At 40.2% G+C, this 21,280-nt stretch overlaps 5 protein-coding genes across 7 annotated transcripts; 2 read left to right on the top strand and 3 right to left on the bottom strand.

Moving 5' to 3' along the window:
- Window positions 1-46: 46 nt before the first annotated feature.
- On the bottom strand, window positions 47-3,630 carry LOC148297794 (Nucleotide-diphospho-sugar transferase family protein). The gene is made up of 6 exons (XM_088247132.1): window positions 3,344-3,630; window positions 2,888-3,240; window positions 2,184-2,436; window positions 1,340-2,110; window positions 783-1,029; window positions 47-638 (listed from the first exon to the last, which is right to left on the bottom strand). Exons 1-6 carry the CDS (start codon window positions 3,347-3,349, stop codon window positions 202-204), a joined length of 2,067 nt encoding a protein of 688 aa, XP_088103258.1. The 5' UTR covers window positions 3,350-3,630; the 3' UTR covers window positions 47-201.
- Window positions 3,631-4,113: 483 nt separating this feature from the next.
- Window positions 4,114-10,720, bottom strand: LOC110755810 (cyclin-like protein). Of its 2 annotated transcripts, XM_088247131.1 has the most exons (12): window positions 10,199-10,720; window positions 9,902-9,953; window positions 9,215-9,622; window positions 8,223-8,503; window positions 7,939-8,142; window positions 7,669-7,857; window positions 7,391-7,465; window positions 7,244-7,310; window positions 6,015-7,107; window positions 5,884-5,937; window positions 4,753-4,827; window positions 4,114-4,607 (listed from the first exon to the last, which is right to left on the bottom strand). In XM_088247131.1, the coding sequence occupies exons 1-12, from the start codon at window positions 10,544-10,546 to the stop codon at window positions 4,562-4,564; spliced, it is 2,892 nt and encodes a 963-aa protein (XP_088103257.1). In that variant the 5' UTR covers window positions 10,547-10,720; the 3' UTR covers window positions 4,114-4,561. The 2 variants fall into 2 exon arrangements, with proteins under 2 accessions (XP_088103257.1, XP_088103256.1); XM_088247130.1 differs by having other exon boundaries at window positions 4,114-4,827.
- Window positions 10,721-11,249: 529 nt separating this feature from the next.
- On the bottom strand, window positions 11,250-16,853 carry ABCB26 (transporter associated with antigen processing protein 1). Of its 2 annotated transcripts, XM_021957100.2 has the most exons (18): window positions 16,264-16,853; window positions 16,035-16,162; window positions 15,802-15,844; window positions 15,650-15,694; window positions 15,407-15,529; window positions 15,189-15,292; window positions 14,782-14,836; window positions 14,625-14,695; window positions 14,365-14,467; window positions 13,971-14,181; window positions 13,706-13,779; window positions 13,135-13,191; window positions 12,973-13,047; window positions 12,757-12,831; window positions 12,399-12,680; window positions 12,243-12,307; window positions 12,107-12,167; window positions 11,250-11,799 (listed from the first exon to the last, which is right to left on the bottom strand). In XM_021957100.2, the coding sequence occupies exons 1-18, from the start codon at window positions 16,741-16,743 to the stop codon at window positions 11,719-11,721; spliced, it is 2,133 nt and encodes a 710-aa protein (XP_021812792.1). In that variant the 5' UTR covers window positions 16,744-16,853; the 3' UTR covers window positions 11,250-11,718. The 2 variants fall into 2 exon arrangements, with proteins under 2 accessions (XP_021812792.1, XP_088103212.1); XM_088247086.1 differs by lacking the exon at window positions 16,264-16,853 and having other exon boundaries at window positions 16,024-16,162.
- Window positions 16,854-17,394: 541 nt separating this feature from the next.
- LOC110755820 (Tetratricopeptide repeat (TPR)-like superfamily protein) lies at window positions 17,395-19,653 on the top strand. The gene is made up of 4 exons (XM_021957107.2): window positions 17,395-17,947; window positions 18,281-18,433; window positions 18,541-18,746; window positions 19,305-19,653. Exons 1-4 carry the CDS (start codon window positions 17,468-17,470, stop codon window positions 19,510-19,512), a joined length of 1,047 nt encoding a protein of 348 aa, XP_021812799.1. The 5' UTR covers window positions 17,395-17,467; the 3' UTR covers window positions 19,513-19,653.
- Window positions 19,654-20,561: 908 nt separating this feature from the next.
- LOC110755806 (Ribosomal protein L18e/L15 superfamily protein) lies at window positions 20,562-21,226 on the top strand. Its single transcript, XM_021957092.2, has one exon. It carries the CDS (start codon window positions 20,631-20,633, stop codon window positions 21,069-21,071), a length of 441 nt encoding a protein of 146 aa, XP_021812784.1. The 5' UTR covers window positions 20,562-20,630; the 3' UTR covers window positions 21,072-21,226.
- The last annotated feature ends 54 nt before the right edge of the window (window positions 21,227-21,280 follow it).

The raw sequence follows: 21,280 nt of genomic DNA, 5'->3' as shown, positions 1-21,280 counted from the left end.
CTTGATATTATTAAGCATTGATCACAGACGAGTTTTTCGTGGCCGGCTCTCCTTAATTTAATATTCCCTTTCAGAGGAAGCTGTGATGAAACCAAGGCTCTCATAGTTGAAAATATTAGAGAAGGAATAGTTTCTTTATCATTGTTGGATGTGAAAACCAAAGTGAGACACTAATGATTATAATAAACCACCAATTGGGTCTCAAACTTTTTTAACTAATTTGGAATGGTGCTGACACATCCTTGTACTAGTATCATATTCCCATAGGCCTGATAAAACCTGCCTTTCCAACTTCTTCAGTCTCCCGCTGATCCAATTGTTATGGAGAACAAAACAACCCTGCTTCACACAGGCTGCTCTCACTTTTTTTCTCTGCCACAGGTCCAGATATGCACCATTTGGGAAAAGATCTCTGTCCAAGAAATGGACGGACAGATTTGTTTCAGGTTCCAAGCATCTATCGTCACCCACACGATTGGAACCCCCTTCTCCACATAGTGTGTCGTAGAAGCTTGGCTGCTCAGATAGATCTGAAGTTGCTGCATGTGCCACCACCTTCTTCATAGCATCAATTGTCGAACCATCAGAACGGGCAAAGTAAAAGCCAGAGTTCAAGCGCCTAGGTAAGTTAATTGGTCCTGCATACAGAGCAATACCACAGAGGGGTTTAGGGCATTGGATTTAATAGCTAAATAGTTGTACGGATGGAGATATCACTGCATATATGTACTAAGTGCTTATATACCATTGGAAATAAGAGTGACCATTTACACAAAATGCACCTGTTTTGTTGAATTCATCAGACTGAGCTGCAAGAACAGCAGGACCAAAAGAGTAGAGCAATGGCAGCGGGTTTCTAAACCAATATACATCCACATCACTAAGAAGCACGTTGTAACCCATCATCAGTATCTTCAAAACCAATCTGGACTTCACTTTTGTCACCTTCTGAAAACATTTTGTTCCGAAGTGGCAATCACTGAAGCTGATCTCACTTGGAGCTAATGGATCCCTGAAAACAGGCAGGCCCTAACAGTAACGGGAAATAGACAGTTAAATTTATGAACACATTTGGAGATCAGTCTAGAATTCATACTAGCTTCAAGTTGTTTAAATTTCCATTTGCTGAGACTTCAGTTAGTAAATAAAGACTCTTTATCTTTGATCTACTACCGAAACTCAGCCTGCTTTGAATCATAACCGATATGTATCATTTACTTATTTATCTGTCCATGCATGTGCATGCTGGCATGCTTCATGTATAAGAATGGACATACACGTTCAAGTGAAACAAGAAGAGAACTGGAAATATATAAATAAACAAGATTTAATAAACTACCTGCAGGACAGCAAACTCGTATATTTCCTGGTCAAGGGCACAAATGATAAAATTTGTGACCTGCAGTTGGCGCAATCTACACACCCAGCTCATTAGCATGTCCTTGTAACTATATCCCGCAGCAGTAAGCACAATTGTGTTATTTTTGTCTGCATTGAACGAGAGAAGTGTCTCTAAAGAGAATGGAAGGTCTAATGGTTTCGTATGCTTTGTTGGAACCATCTGAGAACAGTCTGATAACTGGCCTAGTGATTTAACACCCTCAGCCCAAGCCAAAGTGTTCTTCTTCCACCCGAAACGCAATATTCTTCCTTTCCATAATCTCCCTGCACTCTGGTATACCAACGGACAAACAATGTTTTCCGTTGTATTGACAAAAATATATTGCCCGTCACATTTCAAAAGTTTTACTAGGCCACGGTAATTAATTTCGAGATAAGACAATGATCCATATAGTGCCCCAATATGAGAATTTCCAGCATATTCCCAGCTTCTTTCAAATTTTGAAGCACTGGAACCTCCGACATTCCAGTCAGTCTGATGTTCCTGATCAACTAGATAGAAGCTTGAGATTGTCCAACTGGCATCAAATACAAACCTAAGCTCAGATGACAAGGCCTCACTGACGACCCAACTGTTGTGCACCCCCCTACCATACAAGAAAGGAGGAAGCACTCCAGAATGTAGGGGAAGATCTTTGTTATTCCATGCCATAAGCAGCTTTCCTTCACAGGGAGTCGACTGCCAACTCTGCTCAAAAATCTCCTGCAACTGATGGAAGAGTGCACAATATCAATGGAGTTGTGACCATCAAATTTTCAGCCTGGAATTAGTTTTTTCATACCTCCTGTGTCGTCATCAATTTCCCATTCTCTCTTTGCCAATGCTTTCCATCCTCATCCAAGTAGAATGGGAAGTCGGACACATTTCGTGATGAAGCAACTAGAAGCCAACCATGGTCGAGTTTGTAAGCATAATTCATGGTGGAAATGAAGTCAGGTAAAAGAATGGTTTCAGGATCAACCAGAACAGAAATGTCTGATGAAAATGACCTTGATCTTGCCATCATCGAATGAAAAAATGGGGTACCGAGGAACCTAGACCCATACAAACATGTATCAGATGACAATAAATATACGATAGTTCTAGCTCCACTCCATTACTCCTTGAGGATTTCCTTAAGCCCGAACTAATCCTCAAAAACCATCTGTTGAAATAAAGCAACATACTTTGTACTCCTCATCTAGACTCTTCTGAATTATATAAGCCACCTTCTAGGTTCATTTTGAAAACCTGTTTCTTTTTTCCTCAATTCAACCAATCACCACAAATTTACTATTAACATACAACCAAAACAAAGAAAACACAGCAGAAAAGACAAAAAAAATCTGCATTTCAGAAAAAGGCCTTTAAGAACTGTGACACAACTTACAGAAACATTCCATTTTAGCAGATAGCTAAGTCAATAACTATCCTATCAACTAAAATGCACTGCATTCAAACAAAGTAATGATGGGCAAGAAATGAATGACAAAGTTATTGGCTTACGTGAAATCAATGTTGGGTTCGACCAAAACCCGCGAGTCAAACGCTCCAGCGAAAGAAACAACAGAAGGGTCTTTGCTGAACAGCACAACTGCAATCTGTGGGGACAAAGCAAGCCACGAGCGAACAGCTAAACTCTGCCTAGCCCCAACAGAACCAGTGAACGGCCTCGGAGCTGAGAATATGATAATTCTCGGAGGTTCCGAAACGCCGGCACCTCGTTTACTAAGCTTAGGCCTCATGATCTGATCCTCGAGGGAAGGAAGTAAGCATTGAGTAGCATACAGGGAGAGACAAAATAACGCCAACCCACATAGCCAAATTGACCATAGACTCCATACTCCCACTTGAAACGCCTGCAAAAGCAAATCACATTTACATTCTGCATTAATATAAGTCATATAACAAAGAAAAATGGCAAAGAGAATTAAAGATTTTTTTGAAGCAGAGAAAAGTGACCTTCATTTTACGTGGAGTTGTTGAGAACAATGAGACAATCGTGAGCTAAGTAGCCTGGTATTTTATATCTCAATATATTTTGTGTGTATATATCTATGAGAGAGAGAATGAAGATGAAAGTCTGGAACTTTAACTGAAAAAGAGGAGAAGAGGAGAGAGTTGCAAAAGTAACGAACACACCAACCAGCCAGCCAGCGGCGCTCCCACCAAGGACAAGGCCGTGCGGGATCCATGTGAGTTGCCAAGATTGTCGCCTTTTACACGTCAGATTCCATTCTAAGTCTTCGCCCACCTTTTTTCGTTTGATTTACGTTTGATTTGCGTTCTTGAATCTCTGTACTCGTGATAGTCAACGAAACCATACGGCTCTCCTTTCCTTACGGCGTCGTTTAAGCTTTGAGTCTTTTCTTTCTTTTATGACATTAGCGATAAAATCAAACACAGACCCTAACTTCGCGATACTAGGACAGGGGAATCAAACAGACCCTAACTGCTCTTAATCACTTGTTCTACAAGGACGTAGAAATCAAACAGAGACCCTAACTTAGCAATACTAGGGCGGGGGAATCAAACATAGACCCTAACTGCTCTTAATCACTTGATCTACAAGCCTCTCGCTTGAGTCTTTTCTTTACTTAAATCTCTTGTTACGCACTCACATCATTTTATTTCGGGTTTTAAATTGATCTAAAATTCTCTCAGAAAACAGAAGTAAAATTATGTCAGTTAAGACCCCATTATATTCTTTAAACTAAAATCACACATAATCATCCGGGTCGAATGATAAATAGAAAATTAAAAAAAAAATTCTGATATTTAGTCACAAGCCAAAAAGAAAAAAAATCAGCAATGCTGATATGAACAAAACAACGTCCCAACAACATTGGAGCAATACATACAAATTATGTGGGTCACAACTACAAATCGCGATGCCACAAAACTGTGATGATAATTCCTACAAAATCCACCGTCAGCTCATGCACATCACCCATCGGCCTCAAAGCTCTCGTGCATGCCATTCTCCTCGGGACTAAATGCACCCATTCAACAAAGTAACACCCACTTCGTATTCAGAGAAACACAAGTATAGTCCTCAACTGTGGTAGCTGCATATGTTCCACCGGCTTTGTTGTGAAACTCGGTTCCAGCGCTCATCAGTCTTCAGACCACTAACGAACATAATTCTAGCTCTTAATCCTTAAAGGACCATTGCTCCAATCATCTCTGCCGCCGTACAGGTGATCTGGACCTCGATCTTCTTCCCCTGCATATAAATTAGTGCAGTTAAAACAGACCATACCAGGATTAGAGTTATAGAAGCAGAAGCCTGGCAATATCACCTGAGTTGCTTATTCATACGTGTATATGTCTGAAAAACAATACACAACAAAGATTTCATGGCAACATACCTTTTGGAATCAAGAGAAGAATAAGGAGAATGCCTGCGCTGAGAATGCTTGCTATGTGGAGACCGCGAAAGTTGTCTAGAAATGAAAACATCCATGATACTAATTTGGTGAGTTATACATACATGGTTCAGAAGAGAAATGCTCAGCCTTTTGCAGAGTCATACTGGATAGGGAGCGGCCATTAGAACATATTATTCTGCTTCTAATGACTATGTAAAGAAACTATATGACAAAGTCATAATTCTCACAAGGGATTTAGAAACCAAAAGATTTAAGCTTTTGTCTTGTACTGCACTTTACCATGTGTTCTGAAACTAGACTTTAAACAAATTCCCACTGTAAATCCGACAAAGGACAGCATAGAATAAAAACCAGGATACCCACTATTCTTTCCACAATAATGTTTTTGCTACAGCATTGTGTGAAAGGTTGCCGAGATCCAGATGATTGATCTTTATTCATGTTCAGAATACCAGAATATGTAAATGAAATTGAATTCAACACAGTTACTTAAAATATACAAACAATGGAACCATGTATATGTTTTTACTCTTCATTCCCAATTTTAGTTTTAATTTCTGATCTTGCAAATCAATTCAAAATAAAAGAGCTACACATAATACAGCTTTCATAACCTCAAAATGTTACGTCAAATCACTCAGTTAACATGCATCCAAACTTGTCACTGGAATATGACTCAAACCTCAACAGGAACGAGAATGCTGAAAGATTTACAACATTTAACACTAAAAAGATCAATGCAATCTAGTTGACCAAAAAACATATCTTGATCTACAGCATAGTATAAAAAATAATATGACAAAAAAGAAGGGTCAATCTCACACAACAGTCACATTGGAACCACAAAAGAACCTAAGATGAACAGATTAAGTAAAAGAGGGTACTGAATAGGATTTAAAATCATTTCATTTTGTTTCTTCTATCTTTGGCATCAACCTGCTAACGACCTTATGCTTAAGTTATGTTGATTTCAGTTGGATATAAGAAGGTAATATCTCCATAACATATTACCAATTTCATTTTTCCAGAGCTATTTAAAACACAATAGGCTGAACCTTAGGATGCAAACAGAGAAACAAAAAGCGGACACAAATTTCTGATAAACGGTACCTTCTCCTAGACCTCACAGGTGATGGTGATAAGTTACGTCTCCTTGAGTGCTTCCTGCAGCACATAACTGTATATGAGCCACAACATAACATAAATAGAACAGGAGTAATCAGAAGATCACAACGAAGAACCTTTTAGAATCATCAGAAGCTTCATCACTTGAATCATTGGCATGATTAACCAAGTTGTCCTTGCTGTTTCTACCCCTACTGCCAACAGAAGAGGAGCGCCTTCTCTTGTGCCTGCTTGAGTCAGTAGAATGTTTACGTCTTGATCTATCATCCTCCTTATCCTTTGCCTGTTCTCTTTTTCTGTTGTTATCTTCTTTAGCACTAGAGCTATGGAGTCTCTCTGTTTCTCTTCTATCCTCTTTGTCATCAGCATGGGAAGATCTTTTTCTTGATTCAGATTCCTGTGCTTTTTCTACAGGCTTAAGACTTTGCTCCTTCACCTTTTCTCTTGAGCCATTCCGATCATCTGTCCTCTCCTTTCTCGAATGCCTCTCATCATGCCCCCTACGATTCCCATCACCCTTCTCAACTGTCCTAATCTTACCACTCTCTAAGTCCTTATTGAAGTCTGTCACAGAACTATTTTTACTCTCATGTCGATCATGCTTATCAGGTTTCATCCTGGACTCCCTACCCTGTGAGTCATCTTTTGATGTTTTTTTGACATTTTCTTTATGGAGGTCAGGTTTCAATGTGCCTACAGTATCCTTCAGCCTAGAGGCAGTAGTTCCATCTGGCAGATTTTTATCGGCACTACTTTCAACATTCTTTTGTCTATTATAACTAATATCACTAATAGCAGCATTGTTGTTATATTTGGGCTCAAGTGAACTGGTTTTGCCCAGATCACTCTCTAAAATTGTCTGACTTCTACCATGCTCTTCAAGCGCTACCAAAGAACTGTCATTTGTAGTGGCATCCTGCCTAACATTTGAACGCTTTTTGACAGTTGAGTGCTGAAGAATAGCATCTTTCCCAGAATTTGGCATAACAGAACTCTGAATATCACCATCTAAATCGTCATCATCACTTGCATAATTTGCAAGACCTAACACATTACCAGGTGAACTGGAACTGGATTTTTCACTGACATCTTCAGTCTCAGATTCCTTAGACTTGGCCGGAATTAGAACCTTTGCAGAAGCCTTGAGAGCTGAAACTGCTGGGGGAGATGGCAATAACTTATGGTTTGAAGTCAGTGTGCTCTGTTCAACTGTAACAAATGACATAATTAATTAAATTCCTTGTTTATTTTCTTTAAGATTAGAAAAGGACAGAATGCTAGACTAAAAAAGCTATTTTAAATACATAAGATCAAAGACAAGGATCTGTAATTATGGTACAATTACCTTCAAGTGTCAGATCATCTTCAGTAAGAACTTTTGTAGCAATTTCATCAAACAGATCATCAGTAACCTGTCCAAAAACATAGGAGTTAAAAATGCAGTATATGCGAGTTAAATTAGCAAATCTATCATTTTCTAAACACTAGAAACCTTTAAGAGAACTTCAGTTAGAACACGCTTTATTTCCTGGTTAATTGCTGCAGTCCTAGCTGCTTCCACTTGATCCTACCACACAAAAAAAAAAAAAAAACACAAAAAAGACATGGTATGTAAGTTTCCATAAGGAAATGACGTGCATCCAAATAGCTATTATCATGGGATGAATATATGGTGGGAAAAACACAGGATTTTTCAGAAGAACAGTTCACTAAGGGGAAGAAGTGGGGCTTCAGATGCAAAATGAATAAACTTAGGTGATAGAATAAAACCTCATCATCCTCTTCTTCAGTTGATCTAGAAGAATCGATGCTCTTGCTATCAGCTTGATCTCCCTTCCCAAAAGATCTATCAACTCCTTCATCCTCAATGGATTGCGTCTCCTCCTTAGGATGGTCCATAGATGAACTTGTGATGACTGCTTTCTTAATTTCCTCTCTAAGCCAATTAGGCACTGAAGCCTACCATAAATTTCAGGAGAGTAGAAAAAATTAACAAGCATGCCACTCACCATTGACATATTTACAATGGCAAAATTTTACCTTTTTGGGGCGCTCAGAAACTGTAGAAACTCCATATGCATCACCAGGGAAGGCTGCAGTAGGGTGACCTACAGTTCCTGCAGTGAGACCAAAGGGGGGACCAGCAGATGGAATTGTTGGCTGGAGGCTCAGTCCAGGAAAACTGCCAAATGAAGGTGGAGCATGCCCAGGAACAGGAGAGGGTATTGCCATGGAAGGATCATGCTGAAGAATGAAACATATGTCAGAAAATTCATATGATGGCCTTAGAAAAGAAGAAAGACTCAAGAAACCAGAATTAACACCTGTGGTCCTGATGGAACTGGAAGACTAGAGGGATAACCTACACCAGGTGCAACAGAAGTAGACCAGGTATTCATGGAAGGCACTGTAGTAGCAGGGTCATGATAAGAATAGCTGGGCTGCAGGTGTGGACCATGATCAGAATTAAACCCGGGTGCAAACTCTAAAGGCTGGTCAGCAAGATTGGTTGTTGGGTCAGCAGACTGACTGCCATATACAAAGGGCATTGGCTGCGATGGTTGCATGTGATATTGTTCTTCCTGAGCTGCAGAACCTTCATTGCCTGTCATTCAAGTAAGTTGTCAAACGGCAAATCAAAAGATCAAATCAGGGGGAAAAATCCTTGGGAGAAATAAGGGTCCCCAATTGGCTACTAGGAATCCGAGTGAGAATGGAGATGTAACCAGCCTCTACAATCTTTCTCCATTCCAGAATATATTAGTGGTAATAGTTACTCCCTCTAATGTCAGCAAAGGCTGAGTAAGGTAGGAGACATCTTATTTAAAAAAAATTAGAAGAAATAATATCTCCTGAAAACCATATATACCCTCCAACTCAGAGCATCTGTATAAGGGAGATGTAGTTCTTGCCGACTAATATTTCCCTTTTACTGGAGATGGTCAGCACTCAATCAATAATGTATTCTTGCTGTACTTAATAAGACTTCTTCAGCTTAAAAAAGAACACAATCCACTTGGCGGAGTAATATAATCAACGTATTTGAAAACAAAAAAAAGGAGGAGAGCCACTTAACCAGTTACTATTAACCACCTAAGGACATCCCGATTAATATGGTTGAAATGATTGCTGCACAAAAAGAAACAACCTCCAATTCTAATTTTCAAGATACTCTAATGATCTGTATGGAAGGTCCTACATTTGATAATGCTAAAAAAAATCCAGAATGTAAAATTAAAGAGTAAATTTGAGTTCTGTAACAGCAGTTGTGGAACAGAAGCTTCACATGCAAAGTCAATACCATGTGAATTATTACCTGTAACAGAAGAATAACTAGAAGGTACCTCCTGCTGATGAACAGATGGACTAGTAGATAGGTTTCCTTGTCGATGAAACACAGAATTTGTGTCCACAGCTGGCATTCCATCTCTAACAGCATGATGAGCATAGGAAGATGAAGTCTCCTGGGGACGAATTCCCGGTGGCTGGTGAGTTGGAGTACCTGAAACTGGAACCTGTTGATAGCTGGATCCAGAAAGTGATTGATGCTGAGTACCAGAATATTGAGAATCAACGTTCTGGGGATACTGATCATGATAATGACTTTGCTCTTCTACTCTGCCTGCCGGAGGAAACTGCAACTGTTGATGTTGATTCTCCGTTGACGCTCTCGCATCTACCCATGCCTTAGCCTTGGCTTCCCAATCTTCTTGATTATTATGGGCTACCATTACAAAACAATCAAATTCAATCCAACGTCATCAACCCACAAAAGTGAAAGCTCCTGGAAATATTTTGGCTTTACACAAGAGTAAAGAAGCAATTGAATAATAACACAAATAGGACCTCATTTTTGCCTCCTGCAAGCACGACTACAAATAATTTGGTCGAAAACATTAAGCGGACGACAAAAACATAATGGGAAACAAAGTGTTTTACTGAATATGAATTCAACGAATCAAGTTGTGGTTGATATGAAATTAAAATGTGGGAAGAAAATTACCTGGGTAATCCCAACCTTGGTTGTTTGGCCAACTTGGAGCAGCTCCCCACTCCTACAAACATTTATGCTTTGCGTTAGAATATCAACATGCAACAACATGCCCCAAATACAAATTCAAGTGGTTGTTTTCAGACCAAGAATAATAATGACTCTAATTAACCCTCATATCAAACATACACATCAAAGTTCAAACCAGCCAAAAAGGTCCAGAAATCAATTTATCAACATCAGAGCCCATATGCTACATTCAAACAAACATACATACATAGAGAGAGAGTGTGTGTGTTTGAGGCATACCTGGGTGTGCTGAGGATAAGAGTGAGGTGGAGGAGGAAGGGGCGGAGGGGGAGGGAGGTGAGAAGGCAGGTGAGGCCGAGATGGGGGAGGAGGAGGAGGAAAGTGGTGGTTGGGGGGGTACGGAGGAGGATAAGGGTGAGGAAGGGGCGGCGGAGGATAAGAACCCGGCGGAGGGAGATGGTCGGCGTGAGGTGGTGGAGCCCACTGGGGTTGTTGAGGCGACAGGTACTGGAAGTGGTTCGAGTACCACTGTGGTCTCGGTTGCTGCTGCTGCTGGTATTGGTAGGGATCCGACGTGGCCGGTGGCTGCGGCCGCATGTACCGCTGCTGCGCTTGGTACGAATCCATGGCCTTCCCTTTCGGGTTTTGGAGCTTTTTTCTGTTTTTCTTATTATTAATTTCGTTTTTCTGTTTTTTTTGTTTTGTTTTGTTTTGTTATTTATTTCATGCGAGGGGGGTTTCGATTGGAAACGAGGGTTTGCACCGTGCACAAGTGATGAAGGCGGAGGAGGGGCAGCGACTTTTCGAAGGCCCTTTGATTTGATTTCATGTTTAATTGTTTCCACTCCCGCGGGCCCGCGGGGGTTCCATAACTTGGGCCTTTTAAGGCTATGACTTGGCCCTTTTTGGCAGTCATTGGAGCCCGTAGCGCTCTCTATTGCTAGTTTTCAGGTCTAAATCTGATTTCATTTCAATCAAAACCCAAATCCAATTAAAATATGTGCAAATTATAAAGATTAATTTAGGTGAATTTACATAAAATATTTTGAAAAACAATAATAATTGTACCACATTTATTGAACACTTTGCTACCCCAGTAATATACGTATAGAAGTGTGGTGTGATCAGCAATGTGGTCAGTAAATGTAGTACAAATAGCAGTAATATACGTATAGAAGTGTGGTGTGATCAGCAATGTGGTCAGTAAATGTAGTACAAATAGCAACAAGGTACTCGAAGTTAGATTAGAAACTTAACAATTCCTATATTACAGACTTCACACATTCACCAGCAAAGTTAAATCAGTCACAGAAAGTGGGAACCTAGGCCATTAGCGAAATAAGCTGGTATATTCATAGTCGAGATCCAATTTTTGCTATAATTTCATCTGTTCATTTTATTCGGTTCTACATATCAACAGTGAGTACACCCACAAATTCTATAACAATTTTGTTGTACAAGTATGTTTCCCTGAGAAAAATAAAATGGCAATCCGGTTGTTCATCCAGCCGCAATCCAATGCATGCATCTGTGCTTTTTCAAATTACAGATGTTCCAAAAGGGAGAGTATTATGCTGCAGATTCTGTTTGAAGATGGAGATGGCATCACTACAAAAGCTTCAGTGCTGCATCATCTATAGACCTTCCTTCACAGCTTTACCCGCTACAAGTTTTCATTTTAAAAGAATTGTATGGTTCAGCAGTAAGAAAGTTGCTTGGACCTCCATCATCCATAATGCATCTCATACAAAATTAATCGAACAAACGAGTTCAACTCGTAGTGTTATGATACTCCTAGATCATGCCACGGCATCAGCTTGTCTTCTAGTCAGTCGTGCATAGAGGCCATCATCAACAACAAGCTCCCTATGACTGCCAGTCTGTGCAACACAAAAGATATATTCAGATTACATAATAAAATAACAGGTGCAAAACTTACTAAGCCGAGGTTGAGTGGTATGTACATCAAGCTCTCTGCCCAAGCCCCATACCCCGAAAGAAAGAAAGAAAAAACTAATTAGTGCTCTAGTATGAGAGATCATGGCCCATAAGGCTTTGTTGAAGTGGGCAGGAGTAATCCAAGTAGGGTTTTGAAAGTCCAATGTTGCTTCTTACCAATATAAGAACAGAAAACATTCCAAAATATATGTCGTACAATACTTGTAAGAGAAAGGCCAAGTTTCTAACCTCAACAATTCTACCAGCATCCATTACCACTATCCTGTCAGCAGCTTGTATGGTAGAAAGCCTGTATAAAGTGAGTAGGCCAACTTTTAGAATAACCCATTAAGACAATCAAAAGAGAGGATATTAGAGAACCAACCTGTGTGCAATAACTATAACAGTTCTCCTCGTTGCCTTGTTACTTCTGACAGCACGAAGAACACCCTGGATATAAGGGAGAATGTCACATCAAATTACTTATCCTTTTAAACCCTTGTGGTATTGGTGTGAGGAGCTCATTGCCAGAAGTGCTTACCTTGACATTGTGTTCACTCTCTGCATCCAGTGCACTAGTGGCTTCATCGAGGATCAAAATGGTTGGGTCCCTAAGAATAGCCCTGGCAATGGCAATTCGTTGCTTTTGTCCCCCACTGAGTAAATCATCATCAACAAGCGTATGATAACTATTGGGCAGGGCTAAAATGAAATCATGTGCATAAGCCTGCTTGGCAGCCCATTCAACATCCTCCTGTGTAATATCTCTAGTACATCCGTAACTAATGTTTGAACTGATATCCATCCGGAAAAGTTTGGGTTCCTGTTTACATTCAAATTGTAAGAAGAAAAAATCTACTTAATCTGCTAACTTTCATGTTGGAAACAATAATACAAACCTGTCCGACAAATCCGATTCTTTCCCTCCACCACTTGACGTCTAACTCTTGTAGAGGAAAACCATCAATCAAAATCTGCAATGAAAGAAATGTATATTAATGGGCAAATGCGCTAAGCAAAATAATAATTCAAAGACCAAATTTCAGCACCATCAATCCTTCCATCTTTTTTCTACTTTTGTGGTAACACATTGATGGATGGGTTAAAAAGTATACCTGACCATTTGTTGGCTCATAAAGACGGAGCAAAAGATTCACCAGTGTGCTTTTTCCACTACCACTAAGACCAACCTATGAAAATTAGGAGGTTTCAAAGTTAAGTGCTCAAAATTTACCAGGGAAAATAAAAAACCAATAAAGAGAGTCAGCAACACTCACAATAGCAACCACTTCATTAGGCTTCACCGATAAGCTGATGCTTTGCAGTACAGGGACCTATTCAAATGTCTAGTTATTTTCTTTTGGAATTACCAACCTTAACAACTTTAAGCAACAAAAGAATTACATAACTATTTTAATCAGCTCGCCTAGTCAAACGAAACAGGTGACATATAAAATGGTGTACTATAGGAATTTGGGGGTACAAATTTTTAATATAGTGTTAATGCTAGGTAAACTTAATTAGTGATCTTTATAATTATACCACTAAAGACATAGAAAAAAGAAAAAAAAAGTGGAATGGGAGATACTCTAGTGTGAGAGAAAGTAAGCAGCTTCTAGTTAAAAAGTTTCCTTGCATAGGTACTCTACTCTTCATACCGTCAAGACAGTAAGAGACTCCAACACTTTTAGGGCAGTGTATGGTGGACTAGGAGACAGGGAAAGACCACTTTCAGGACATTTATTTCTATTTTAGCCACACTCACATTGTTCTCAAGTGAAGAGCATGAGGGATATCAGAAACATGGTTATCATAAACAGAACTTAGATGTTTGGATAGGAAAGATACCGTTGGTCTTGTAGCATAATGAAAAGAAACATTTACAAATTCAACATGTCCAACCAGTCTTTGCAACCTTGATCCTGCGCACAACAGAAAAAGTGAAATAAAATTAAACAAATAAACATCATCATACAAATTCCAGACATGCCAATACTGCAAGACATAAACAAATACACCATAAAAAGCAACAACAAAAAATTATTTAACCTAAATATGACATGAAACAACATATTGATGTAAAACGTTCCACTGACATTCATAATTTTCTTGCCTTTTGATATAAATTGGTCACTAGGCAAGAGATCCATTAATTGGAAGACTTTTTCACTTGCCCCAACAGATTGCATCAGAGAGGATAAATTGTCCCCCACCCACCATGTTGAATAAATTAGCCACTCGCTGTACAAGATAAACTTCGTAAGTTTCTCTGCTGTAATATGACCAGCAAGAATAGACATTCCTCCCACCAGCACAGCAATGACCTAGAAAATTGTGTGTACCAATAAAATAAGTCAACTACAAGGACTAGTAAGATCAAGAAAATAAAAATGAAACATTCTAGATTTAAAATTAAATTATCAATTCTTGTGTGAATCATGAACGCAGAAAGTGGTTATTTTGAATACTAAAATCATATCTCTTTGAAAACATTGAAAAAGCAAGACCTGTGTTGAGTGATAAAGAGTGTTGAAGCTCAAATTCCAAAAACCATATGCAGCACTTTGTCGCAAGCTTATGTCAGCCAATTTCCCCAGCCACAGCTTGTACCTATACAACATACATAAATAAAAACATCTCTGTCAACCACTATGAAACATGAGTACAGCGTTCCTGCTTGCCTATGCTAAATTTATTACATCCGTTGTAACAACAAATGCCAAAATCTAAAAGACGGATGAAGGATGCAATTACGTAGGATCTACACCTTCCAAGTTCTTGTTTTTCTGTTCCATAGACACGAACAGTTCTCACCAAAGAGAATGTCTCTTGCGCAACCTACATTACCAAAATCGGGACATTATTTAAATCACTTAGGAACCAAAATCTTCAACAAATTCATATTAATTTTTTTTTTATTATACCTCATTGGCAGAAGCAGTGAACTCCTGAGTTAGCTTTGCTGCCTTTTTCTGGTACCTACAACAAAGGTAAAAGTTTATGCCTCACTTTCTTACAGCAACATTGAAAATATCCGAAAGAATAGGACTCAAGAACAACAAGCATTTGATAGACATCTTGTTGTTCTGAAACCACAACCCTATACTTTTCCCAAGCACTACCTATTCCTTGTCCTCGTAAAACGAGTGGCTTAAACCAAACCACATCTAATAATTCACATCCACGGGTATACTGATTTCTAATGTTACCCATCCTTTTTTTTGCCATACATCCACTTCATAGACTTATATTAACCGATGAATTAACAGTATTTTGCAAGGCATTAACAAATAGAGGAAGAATAACTTATGAAACTGTGAAAAAGTTTTACCGGCCATAAATCAGCATAATTGCTGCTAAAGTAGAGCATATCACCAATATAGATAAACCAAGAGGCCATGACAAAATTAACAAGTAGATCATCGCACCTGTCCCCTGAAAAGGAATAACGCAAAGGCAATTTAAATCTCAGAGTGTGGGCAAACTCCGAATGGGTTGTAATTTAATAGTGGTTAAACCAAACTATGATAGTTTAAGTTGTGAATAAACCTGAAGAACATTGCGTAATATCATATTCAGATCATTTCCAATAACCCGTGATACTTGCTGACAATCTGCCCCAAGCCTACTTGTCAAATCACCAACTGTTTCAGTGTCAAAAAAGAATATATCCTACAATAGAGATACTGCAGAATAAGTTAAACAATAAACTAACAGATCTAGAAGGTTATAACTTGATTGATAGAAAGTAAAAAAAAATTTCTGAAAGAAAACAGTCCAATATTTCAGAACCTGAAGAAGAAGTGAAGAGTATAGTGTTTCCCTCATTCTCTTGACCTAAAATATGACATTAAAGGATCCAGTAAGCAATTTGGGGGGGGGAAAGCATGAGAGATGATGGGGCAGAATTGAAAAGGAGGCAAAATCATGAGAGAGAAACTCACAAGAAGCATATTTGCAATGCCAAAACAGCATCCTCGTATACCACTGAAGTCCAGAAACAGAGTATGAGGTCAGCAGCTGTGTCAAATAACTGATTACTCATGAAGTTGGTTCAAATTCCAAATATCAAATATGGAGTGTAAACAATTTCAGAAAAGCTCCATGCTTTGATATTATTTTAACACTTGTAAGCTAATAAAAGAAGAAGGGAACTTTCTCCATACAAGATTTTGACCTGCAAATTCCCGAAACAACACAAAGAAGTACCAAGAGCCGCACATTCTGACGGAACACAGCGACTTCCCCGCTCTGTGCCGTAAATATTGACGCCGTCAAGTAATGCGGTATGGATATCTCCGAAAGCTGAAGCAGCAGCAATGCCAAACAAAGCAACTCGGTAAAACCAAAATCCAGAAAACTCAAATTACATGCCTTAAAGTTTGAAATAAACAAAAAGCACGAACCGCAGCGACTATTAGGGCAGAGAAAGCGGCAAAGATAACCCAACGGTCTCGAGAAACCAAGCCCCACATCCGAGTAAGAGCGCGCACCACAGTCACCGGCTTCGCGAAGATTCTAATTTGAGCTTCATCGGAGAAGCTCCACCAAGTCCCGCCGGGCAAAATTGAGCGGAGAAAAGCGAAGACTCTCCGGAGCCTTTCGAGGAGCTCGACCTCAGATTCTCGGGGATCGTTCTTGTACTCTTCGGCTGCGTAGCCATTGATGGAGGTTGATTTTGGGGGAGAGAAACGAAAGCGTCTGGAATTAGAGTAATGGGGAGAGAGAGAAAGGCGAGGTTTCGTACTGGTTCTGGTTGCGGAGGTGAAATGGTGGAGTTTCTGAGGGGTTAAAAGGATGAGAGGTTGTTTGTGGTGAAAAGAAGAGAGAAGGGGAGGGTGTAAGTTGCAGAGTGGCTTGACCATAGTTGAAGGAGAGAGAGGCATTGGATCAAGCAAAGCTATGGCCTTTGCAGCTTGAAACTCGTTTATATCCAATCCGCCTCTGGTCCTTCGTGTCGTGGAGACCAAGATGTGGAACTCGGGAGGTCACACATCAGCAAGTCAGTCAAGGTTGCGGGCACGCTTAAGAGAAATGGTGCATTTTTGCTCAACCACTTTGACTATAGATGTACTCTCATCATCATCCTCAATGCTTGACACCTGTATAATCATGATTCCATAAATACAAAGCAAAAGTTAACTATAGTTATATTTATGAACACGTATCAAACATTGAGAATGAGAATGAGGGTACATCTATGTTTAAAATGATGAGCAAAAATGCATCATAAGAGAAAGCCGTAACAAAAAAATAAATAAATAAATTATTGGAGGCAGACAGTCTTCATGCAAAACGACGACCAGGATGCCGTCGTTTTGGGCTCCAGTGGCGTGTTTCCCTCAGACAAGTCGAGGCTGCTACAGTTGCCACACGGCTCTATCCTGTGAGACGCCACGTTCACATCCTTTCCAACAACATTGCCCTCAACAAATTCAGAATCTTGGTTTACAGCTCAAAAGTTTGAAAATAATTTCCACGCAACTTTAAGGGTATTTTGGTCTAAATAAATCAACGACGCAAATACCTCTCTCACAGTCTTTTCAGCGGGAACCCCATATCTTACTTCTCTCTCTTTATCTCTCTCTCTCTCTGCCTGCCTCCGGCGCCATGGCCGTTGTTCTCGGAAACCTAGCTCTGCTACTAGACGTGTCGTCGCCTAGGACTATAATACTAGACCGGAAGACTCGTCCGGTGGCGCTTGATGCTCTTTTGAATCTGAACTTGAACTTGCCTAAGAAGGACCCTCACAGTCACGCGCACAACGGCTTTATCGTGGCCAAGGGGTTTGACTCGGAGGGGGAGACTCGGAGCCAGCGAGTCGTGGCTCGGGGCAAAGCGAATTCTAAAGTAAATGGCGTGGGCTTTGACAGGGACGAGGAGGGTAACGGTAACGGGAATGGGGAAGATCAGGATCCGTTCGATTGGGAGAAGGAAATGCGGAAGAGGGTGAAGGAGATCGAAGAGAGGAAGGAGTTAGTGAAGAAAGCCGAGGAATTGCAGAGCCAGATAGAGGAGGATTATGAAGACGACGGCAGAGAAGAGACGGAGCAAGAGAAGCGGATGAGAGTGAGGAAAGAGCTGGAAAAGGTCAGTCTTTTATCTCCTTTGACTCTTTCACCTTACTATTTATTGTTTGGTTTTTCGGAAAACAGAGGAAAAGAAATCGTTCTTGTGCTCTTTACTTTTGTTGTTTTGATAAATTCATGCAACCAATCTAGATTGAGATGTATGCATTTGGTTTGGAAAAGTGAAGCCTGATTCTTGAAAGGTCATTTTTTTTAATAAGGATGCTTGAAAGATCATTGCTTTAGATTTGTAGCAAGTTTTTAAATTTCATTGTTGGTGGTGAAATTATGCCCCGCCCAATGGGTAGTTGGAATGAGATTGATTGGTTTATTTTGTATTACGATTTGAGTGCAGGTGGCTAAGGAGCAAGCAGAGCGGAGAGCCACGGCGCAGTTGATGTTCGAGTTGGGGCAGAAGGCTTATGGAAGGGGCATGTACGGTCGTGCCATTGAGTTTTTAGAAGGCGCACTCACAATCATTCCTAGGCCTACGTTATTTGGTGGTGAGGTTGGTTTAGCTTCCCATTGGCTATGACGATCTCCTTTTGGCAATTTTGTTAATGCTGCAACATGTTTGATCAGTGTGTTGATGGAAATTGCTGTCATGGTTTTCAGATACAAATTTGGCTTGCTATGGCCTATGAGGCTAATAACCGCCATGACGATTGCATTGATCTTTACATGCTATTGGAGAAGAAGCACCCCAGTGTCAGCATCAGACGCCAAGCAGCAGAGCTTCGCTACATTTTGCAAGCGCCAAAGCTCAAGATAACCCAAGAGGAGATGGTAACCATACCACTCATTGGTTCTAGTTATGACAGGTATTGGTGCTTTTCACTCAACCATACCATGCATTTTAATGGTTGATTGGGCCTACGGTTACTGTACTATTGTATGTGCACATCTGTGTTTCCTCTGGCAATTGTATGTGCACATTCACTGCCCTCATCGTCAAACGTTAGACCTTTCGAAGCGTAATCGAAACTCAATTACTAAATCCTTGTTTAGACAGTGATACCGAAAGTGTTACCTCTTGAGGAAACTAGTATCAGGATCCATCTGGAAGTTCTCTTCATTAAACATTCGAGTCTGTCTGAAATCAGTGCCTTGGCCTTTTGCCCCACTTTTCAATTGCTGAATTTGTGTCTAGCTTTCCCAACAAACACTCTTTCTTACCACACGAAGCCCCAATTGGACAGGTCAACGAAGTTGCTTACCCTTATCTTAGTCTTCTAGTTCTTGGGAAGCAGGGCTTTTAAATAACATACGGGCTTTGAAACTGTTAGATGTATTTTGTTCATGGCTCAGATTTGGTCATTTCAGCAACTCTCCAATGGTTTCAACTGACTAATGAGGTTTTTGATGCTTGAATAATGCAGCTACGCTGGAACGTGGAGTGATAAATACAAGGACAAGGATGAGAGGAGCAGCGGGACAATAACCAATCAGCTCCCGTCATCGAAAGACTACTTCGGGGACTTTATGGTATGGCGACCTCCAATTGGACTGGAGAAAAACCAAATCTTTTGGATAAGTTTGACATTGTGGTTGGGTTTAGTTGGAGCTGCCCTCTTTCTTCAAAACTGAACTATATATACAAGCTTTAGTATTACTGTATTTGTGAATCATTGAGGTGTTCATCATCTTATTAGTGTAATTATATGTTGTTCATGTAATGTATGTACATTTCATGGTGAAAATATTAAATTTCTCAAGTTCTTTCTCAAAGGCAACTATGTTTTCCCAAGTTCTGTATTTTTTTTTGTTTTTTTTGTTTTTTTTTGTTTTTGGTTCTAAATAATGACCGGCTCGTTAGAGCAATTCCACCGCAGGCCCCCAGCCCAGGCAGGAGGGGCCCTAGGCCCTTCAATATGTTTCCAGCGTTACAAAATAGCCCAGGCAAGGTGTGGGGTCCACGAAGCCCTGGAGGGCCCAAAAGCAAGAACAGTCTAAGATGTTGACGTCAGCAATAAATATTTTTTTGTTGAAAAAATCGAAAAAAATATCATTTCAGATTTTTATTTATATAAATACCTAATTATATTCTTCACTTCCTACACCGAAACTCTATACAAGTTCCTCTCATCATATCTCATGTGAATAGAGGTTGCCCTTGGGTTGCCATGGCAATGGGTGGAAAACCAACAAAAAATTTACCAAGATAGGCACTATTCACTCTTGCCTCCTTTTGCCTTTTGCCACGGCAAATGGGTGGAAATCCTCTTAGAAGCTAGAACATAAAATGTATTATAAAAAATGTAAAATATATATTAAAATAAAGAGGAAAATATGATATTATGGTTGAGCATAAACAATCTATTTAAGACAAAATTATATTGATATGGAAATATACAAAATAAAAACCCTCAACACTGTCAAACGGGTCACGATATATTTTTTATTTTTTTGGTCAAAACGGGTCACGATATATAAACCCAGTGAATGATTGGGCCAAACGACGAGTACAGATCGATAGGGCTGGAAAACAATGAAACCCTAACTCAGCCCAGAGTCCAGAGCCTCATCCGTACCTCAATTACCACATTTATCCTTATTTGAATGGCCCAACCCCCGAATCCATAGGGCAAAAGCGTCAACCCAACATATTTCCACCAAATAAATATCCCAAATCCCAGCCTCACTCAATCTTCTGTGAGCCGCCGAAACCCTAGGTGAGCGAGAGAGAGGCGCAGAGAGAGAGAGAAATGACGACCCGATTCAAGAAGAACCGCAAGAAGAGAGGCCACGTCAGCGCCGGGCATGGTCGTATCGGCAAGCACCGCAAGCATCCTGGAGGTCGCGGTAACGCCGGAGGCATGCACCACCACCGCATCCTCTTCGACAAGTACCATCCGGGGTATTTTGGTAAAGTTGGTATGCGCTACTTCCACAAGCTCCGCAACAAGTTCTACTGCCCCATCGTCAACGTCGACAAGCTCTGGTCTCTCCTCCCCCAGGAGGCCAAGGACAAGGCCACCAAGGACAGCGCGCCGTTGATCGACGTCACCCAGTACGGCTTCTTCAAGGTCTTGGGAAAGGGCGCTTTGCCGCAGAACCAGCCCGTTGTGGTCAAGGCCAAGCTCATCTCCAAGACAGCTGAGAAGAAGATCAAGGAAGCTGGTGGTGCTGTTGTGCTCACAGCTTAGGTTTGGGTTGATTTTGGATTTTTGTCCGTTAGGGTTTTGGATTCAGTTGCTGTTTTTTTGCTTTTAAATTCTGGTTTAGACTCTTGGGCTACATTTATGTTATATTTTGAAAGTTTATCTAGCGGATATTTAATTAATGCTTGTTTTCAGATGAATATGGGCGTTGCTTCATATATGCTTTTGATATGATTGTGGGTTTGTTTCATTTT

The sequence above is a fragment of the Prunus avium genome, chromosome 1 (genome assembly GCF_965620075.1).
Source record: "Prunus avium chromosome 1, drPruAviu1.hap1.1, whole genome shotgun sequence".
Lineage (NCBI taxonomy): Eukaryota > Viridiplantae > Streptophyta > Magnoliopsida > Rosales > Rosaceae > Prunus > Prunus avium.
The sequence above is the reverse complement of the archived record's forward strand: the minus strand, read 5'-3'. Positions and strand labels throughout refer to the sequence as shown.